Source organism: Salarias fasciatus, chromosome 14 (genome assembly GCF_902148845.1).
Source record: "Salarias fasciatus chromosome 14, fSalaFa1.1, whole genome shotgun sequence".
NCBI lineage: Eukaryota > Metazoa > Chordata > Actinopteri > Blenniiformes > Blenniidae > Salarias > Salarias fasciatus.
In genome coordinates this window covers 6,182,219-6,189,718 of record NC_043758.1, presented here as the reverse complement: position 1 = coordinate 6,189,718, position 7,500 = coordinate 6,182,219, and the positions used below count along the sequence as shown (strand labels likewise).

The 7,500-nt window shown below is 41.5% G+C and overlaps 1 protein-coding gene across 1 annotated transcript in view; it reads right to left on the bottom strand.

Annotated features, from left to right (window-relative positions):
- Positions 1-7,500, bottom strand: part of LOC115400633 (solute carrier organic anion transporter family member 1C1-like) — a 38,537-nt gene that overhangs the window by 13,819 nt on the left and 17,218 nt on the right. Inside the window, exons 3-6 of the mRNA XM_030108635.1 lie at positions 4,491-4,632; positions 1,503-1,635; positions 861-982; positions 636-782 (exon numbers count right to left, since the gene is read on the bottom strand). Of these exons, the coding sequence (XP_029964495.1) occupies positions 636-782; positions 861-982; positions 1,503-1,635; positions 4,491-4,632 (544 nt within the window). The remainder of the gene's footprint in view (positions 1-635; positions 783-860; positions 983-1,502; positions 1,636-4,490; positions 4,633-7,500) is intronic.

Below are 7,500 nucleotides of genomic sequence, written 5' to 3'. Positions count from 1 at the left end.
GATAAATCATGCAAAGCAACTTCACGGCGCCAAAGAAACGCTCAAAGCAATCTCTGTGCTTCTCAAGTTGATGAAGTCAAAACAAAATGGATAAAGAGACTGACGCTAAATGAAGGATAATGCCAATAACAGTGACGTGGGCCGATTTGTTGCTTCATCCCCGTTGAACACTTGATGCTCCCTGCTGGCCCCCGCTTGGCGCCACACGAGCTTTAAATGTCAGGCGAACCAAATATAAAACAGAGCCAACAGGCTTCGTCAAGGTGCACACCCTCAGCGCTTGATCACTGTTTTGTGAAATGAGTAAACGGGTTTTCCTTTCCCTCACTTCAAAACTGAGCTGCTACAAGGCTGAAATCCACTACACCGAGTTTGTTAACAGGAACAGAAACAGACATTTTTAATTTGGCTCCATCTTTGGGACTGGCCTGACCTTTGCAAAGCTAAAGCAGCTCAAACAACAGACGCTACTCTATACAGGAAAATAAACAGACCTAAAAAAAGAGATGACGATAACAATAATTCCATCAGCACCAGATCCTGTGACTTTACCACAACTTTCAATTTAAATATAAAAAATGTTAAAGTTATTGGTGTTGTTTCCTATTTCTAACACTGGCAGCTATTCTTCTTACCAACATACAGCGCAGCATTCTCCTCAGTCGCAAAATCGTCAATATAAGAGATCCCCAGAGGCTGAACCGGTGTCTCTCCGATGCCGCGCAACACATTTCCCAGAAACACGTAGATCCACATGGACAAGTTGGACTCGCCCTCACAACCTGAAAAGAAAAGATGAGGAAAGAGTCATGTGCTCGTTTCCCCTCTAACACTACGACCAGTGTGTGTTAAAGGCTGACCTGCAGCTGGCACTTGAGGCAGTTTACCGTCTGGTGTGCGGTCGGCTGGTGAGCCCGCTGGACACGGAGAGGGATTATTGGTTGAGTTCACAACCCACCGCACCGATGTTTCAAACTCATAGCTGTTCACAAAGCACAAACACTTCAGCATTGTGCTGGACAGCGCTTTTAAAATATGACATAGAAATTCAACAGATCTGAATTAAATGTTTTCACTTGCATATTTGAGTACAATTTAACCCATATACCTATACTTTTCACTCTTTACATTCCTAAAACCGCCTGATGTTTATTTATTTATGTTTTTTTAATATGAATCTGCCTCAATGAATTGACAGCAACATACAATTTCAAAAAGACTAAAGAAAAGGAGCTGCGGAACAACTGAAAGTAACAGAGACAGAATATCCACAGACTACAGATCTCATTCAAACTGTCCATTATCTTTCAGAACTTTTGAGTTTTTAATGTTCATTTTGAGTAAAAAAGTAGGATAAACGTTTCTGTTTCAGCATGTATTATAGAAGATCATTGATGGCCGTATCAATAAATAAAATAAAAAAGACTCATTCCTGGCAGTGTAAATATCGCATCTTTCAATGAAGTGAAACGGTAACAAAGACCGCTGGATCTTTTACTCACCGTCCAATAATGAAGTGAGGCAGGGCGATGATGAAGGTGCCGATAGACATCAGTACACAACCCATAGCAATGATCTTTGGCCTGTGGAGCTTGGCCCCAAAGTAACTGACGAAGGCCATCACCAACAAGTTACCTGGAAGCAACGAGGCACAAACATCTGGATTCAGATTTACTGAAGTACATGCACTGCTCAAATGCATTACTGTTTGCAAATAGTCAGAAATCAAAAGTGCGCAACTTGCAGCCACGAAGAAATACGATAAAAGAAAAGTGGGATAAAGAAGTAATTGTTGTTCAACTGTAATTACTTTGAGAGAGAGAGAGAGAGAGAGAGAGAGAGAGAGAGAGAGAGAGAAAAATACATTTGTGACATTTAATGGTCAGCTTTAATGTGCTTTCTGGTCTATACATTATTCACCATGGTGACCACAGTAATAAGAACTCTCACATGCAGTCAATATGTTTTCTTTCAAATGGATTTCACCATTATTGATGCTGCTTATTAAAAAAAATAATTCACTGTTCATAACATGTATTCAAATCAATAAGCAGGCGATGAAACACTCAGCATGTGCAAATATACGTGGCGCCAAACAGCTGAGCTCATCTGGCTGGTGTCAACAGCAACAATCACCGCCGCTCACACTCCTCTCCCTTCGCCAGTCTTTCTTTCCTCCCTCCCACTCCCTCTCTCCTCCCCCCTGCTCTGTTCTCCCGCTCTCTTGTTTCTTGCACTTTCTTTTTTCTGCTTTCTTCCCTCTTCACGCTGCCCCGCTCTGCCTCTACGTTACCCGGGCAACAGTCCTATAGAAAAAAAAAAGACCTGTTGCCTAGGCCACATGAGAGAATCGGCTTTCACAGAGGATGGAGAGATGGCGGTAAATGCAAGTGAGGCGTTTGACGACGAGCGCACCCAACTTGTCCTCATCACTTCCTCCTCTGCCAGCAGGCCTCGAGGTGAGAGCTGAGGGAAATCAGGGCAGTTTGCCACATTTTTCACACTCTCTGGTATTGATACGCCAAATTTACCCAATTTGCATAATAATCTATATTTTGCTCCCTTCAAAAACATTCCAAGCATTTGTGAAAACTCCCAGTCGTCTGGTTGTTTGCCGAGATGAATTCTTACCGTGTGTGTCTCCTACTAGCAGGTCTCACACACACACAGACAACAACATTTCTTTGTGCTATTGAAAAACACTGTATAGTAACAACTAGTTTAGCTATTTAAAAGGTACAGTAACTAATTCAGGTCCGAGAAGCCAGATTGTGTTGGCAGGTTCGATTCCTCCACGCTGCACTGTGGCAGCCCACTGCTCCAACGAGCGAGAGCAGATAAATGCAGAGAAATAATTTCCCCGAGGAGATCAATAAAGTACGCCTTCTTCTTCGTCTGCCGTCTAACTGATGGTCGACGGCGACTCTTCCCGATGAGCCGTCTCTCTGTGTCTTATCTGCCTCTGCACATTATGTATGATTAATGGCTAACATGAAAAACTCAAGCTGAATGAACTGGCGCTACGTAATCGTCCTAGAAAATGCTCCACAGAAATCAGGCCACATAATTTGCTGAATGTCCTTAAAAATTCCTTCTTGTTCAGAGGAACAAATGACCGGATTGTACAGTGTGTGAACAGTGCACTGCAAGCGTGAGACGGGCAGGACATTTTCACTGCTTCAGTCATTACTGGCTCCTTTATTTTTGAACTCAGGAACCCAGAATTCTTTCCACCTCTGGGAAACGCACAGATTCAAAGGTGAAGGATTTTGACAAAACACATTTACAAAGGATTTGATTTGGGAAACAGTTTTGTCAGAAGTTCTATCTCCATCCATCCATCCATCCATTTTCACCATCCATTTTCACCAGTTCTATCTCAATTTGGTTAAAGAAAAAAAAGAAAACACACATTTGAACCAAAAGGACAGCAGCTTAGAGTGAAACAAAACAAGGTTTTAAGCATCAAAAATTGAAATTTGACTGAACACAGCATGAATCACACATTCTTTGCATGACTTTGTCAGCCATTTATTTGTCTTACTTATTCAAATATTTTGTAAGCTCAATTTTTTTCTTGTTGTATAAATATTTAATTTTTTTTTACTGTCATTCTTAAGATGTTTATTTGTATTTTTCTTAATTTTTAATGGACCACCTTTTCTTTGGTTTTAATAGAGAGTTTCTTTTCTTGACTTTTAAAACTGGTAAAAAAAAAAAAAACTCTTTATATAATATTTGCATCCAGTATAATCTGTTATCAATCATAATAAATTTTAGAATTATTTCACAATTCACTACCCAAGAAGTCTGTTCTTCAAACTGGTGTATATATTGTAATTTGTGAGTCCACATTTATTGACTTATCATTGTGAGTCACAGTCAAAATATCAATAAGTTTAAACTATTTTACCATTTTCACTTCAGTCAGGCATCGTGTTGGAAAAGAGCAACGAGCTGCATGTCCAGAACTGACCGGACATGGTTTACAAGAAAACAAAGAGACAGAAAAGACTGTGCAGTTCGACAGATTACTTTGGCTGAAGGGTCACTCGCTCCCTCCAGGTTGTTCTCGAGTCAGGTGAAAAGATAAAAAACTCAGATGAACGGCACATAAATTAAAGCTGGGATTAAATGGATGATTTGCTGAAGTTATCCCGGAGAAAAGCCGTGTCCTTCTGACGTTTGACTGTCCTCAGCTTAAACCGAGCTCAGAGGCTGTGCGCTATGTCCTTGTGCAACACTGTGACTCACCCACTGTCACACACGCATGCGCGCTCACATACACACACACACACACACACACAGGAAACCCTCAATCCACATCCTCCTTGATGAATCCTTGATCTGCTACGTGAATATCTCGATTTCTCGGTGACCCATTCATATTTTCTCCCCAAGGCCAGGTAGCGAGGTGGGAGGGGAGCTCATGACACAGAGGCTATAAAAAGACCAACAAAACCCCGGCAGTGATTGGCAGGCCGGCTCACCTATCTCGAAGCTCCCATCAATGACACCTATTAGGTAACTGGGGATGTCGAAGCGCCTCTCCAGCTGGGTTATTGTGCTCTTCATGTAGCTCCCCGACAGAGTCTTTGCAAAATAGGCGAAGGACAAAGCCACCAAAAACATCTGGGGAAAAGAGGGAGACGAGGAAAAGAGAGGAATGAAAGACAAGCATTTTAGAATTATATGCAAATACACATGAATGTGCCAAAGGAGTAAATAAACCAAATGAACCACTTCAAATGATCTAATTGACTAAACTGTTGCTGTTTTTACTATCAAAAAACAGAGGGAGGTGACAAAGCGTCTGTCATGTCACCAACAATACGTTGTTGTTGATGGATAGATAAAGGAATGAATTAATTGTATAGGATGTCAGAAGATCACATGATCGCATCAGTCTCATAACACGGTTTAACTAAAGAGCTATAAATAAAGGATGCTAGGTTTGGTGTTTCATGGCAAGGCTAGCAAGGTATTTTATATAACAATATATATGTCCGTTTGCTATTCATTATCGGTTAGGCTCAGCGTTGTCCATTGCGAGGTGGGAAAGTATCACAGATACTATTTTATCTGCTGTGTCTACAGCTGGATAGTAGAGTGGTTCCAACCCCAGACTTTCACCTGGAAGTCCAGGGTTTGGCAGTACCAGGGACCTCAGGCATCACCCGGGTCAACAAGGTCTGCGCCAGTTGCTAGGAAACCAGAGCAACGTGATGACAAATGGGCTACTGGAACACGGCAAACATGGCGGACAATGCGGATCTGAAGAAAAGAAAGCTGGCGTGTTTCCCATTAATGGTTCTCGGGGCGGCGACCCCCAAAACGAGGCGAGTGGCTGCAGCAGACCTCAGCGTCAACATCTACACAGCATGCATCATGCTGGTCAGTCCTGTAATGATACTTTGTACCACAAGACAGTGCAGAGTCACTTCACCACCACTCACCGCTTCCTGAGTTCAACTAACAGAAGAAGCCGCAGCAGCACATCCAGACATGGGGGGGGGGGTTCTGGAGTGCTGAAGCTCTACACCAGGGCTCTGAACTCAGATCCTGGATGTTTGCAATGAGACTCGTTATCAGGCTCTCTGCTGAAAAACCCGGTGAGGAACCTTCCTGAGATTCGGGTGTGTTGAAGCAGGGAGACAGAGATGTGGAAAACACGCAGGGCAGCAGCCGTCCAGGATCTGAGTTCAACACTGCTGTTCTAGACAACAGGAATAGTGACTCACTGCTGTCCCCCATTCCTCAAAACTGACAGAACCTAAAAGTTACAAACTGTACCGTTAAGCCATTCTTGAAAGTTTTTTTTTACAACACGGTGTAATTAGTAAGAAACACGCTTTGCCTCAATCTTTCGGTTTAGTTCAACATCGGTAAATTCATATTTTCTCTCTCTCTCTTCTAGTTTTAGTTCTGGGAAAACCTTGTAATGAAACACGACAAACCAGTTTTACACTTTGTAACATCATACAGCATCCCATAGTCTCAGTAGACACATTATAGTCTGTGTAAAGACATTACACCGAGGTGAAACACTCTTCTTCTTCTTCTTTTCAGAGCTTTTGTTGACAGTACAGTTATGAAGAAGCCCTCAGGGAATCGTCAACTAAACACCGAAGAGTCTAATGTACATATACTATACTATAGCCACTCTCTCAGGACAACCTATTGCACTCGCATAATATATACAATATGTGGTTTTTATTTTGTATAGGCTGATATTTTTTGAGTAATTACACTGTTCCCTCCTAACATGTTCACCCAAAAGAGAGACTGCTGTACAGATCGCCGGTTGCATGTTATCAAGATTCATGCACAATGAACGCGGCCACAAAGCTGTTTGGGAATGGCTGAGTGGTGTAATTTGATCGTGAGGATCAATGTTGTGTTCCCACTTATATGTAGACACAAATACGGCTATGGATTAAATTCCCTGGCTCCAATATCACTGTTAAAAAAAAAAAAAATTCCATGCGCTGCACTGCTTGCATATTAATTTCACTCAGTTCTGCAGTATTCCTGTTCCTGTGGTATATGTCAGGACACAGCCGCAACCTCTTGTGCCTTCAAAGCACGGAAGTACCTGAAAGCAACTGTTGTTATTACAATCACTATAATCATGCTGCATCTGGGCGAGCTGCTCCAACGACTCTGACAAAACCTGAGAGGAATCGGAGCGCGCCAATCCCACAAGCAGCATTACGTTTTATGCTTCCGACGAGCCCAGCAGAGTGAAGCCTGAATCATTATCCTGCTGTTGTTAAATAAACAAGTCTCCCATTAGTTATTGAGTGTTTAAAGAGCAATAAAGTCCCCTCATGTACAAGATGAAAAATACATTGGATTTGTTCTTCCTGTAAAACATTACGCAGCAAAATGGAACAGAGTTTAAGAGTTGATTGTATCGTATTATTACAGCGGAACACGTTGTTCCCAGGCTGTTGGCTTATTGCAGTTTTCTACAGTTTCCAAAAGTAAAAAAAAGAAAGAAAAAGAAAAGAAAGAAAGCAGAGCTTTCAGTTATGAGGCTGTGTCCTCTGTCTTTTGGAAAAAGGATTGAGTTGGACTTTAGGAGGTGAGCACAGATTTTACATTTATCCTTAAAACGTTCTTATTTTACTTGGCTTATAATCTGGACTTGAACACTTTCTTTAGTTAATCCTTTCTGGGGCAGTTAACCAAATGTGGTCATGTTTCTCTGAAACTAGCCATCATGAGTGAAAACATTCAACAACACCTGATTTCTTGCAGGAGACTGTAGGATGATCAGGATGACACCAGATGAACATGGCAGCTTTTTAAAGACTTCTGCTGGTTATTTTAGTCTATTTCAACTAAAAGTTGACAGTTTTGCCTTGTTTTTTTTTTTCGGTTTTACACTTTCCAACAGATTTTGACAATCTGTAAATGACATTTAGTTAACTCCAGAAAATCAGATATAAATTTTTTTAACAACACCCTACTGTGGAAAATCTCCATTTCTAAATA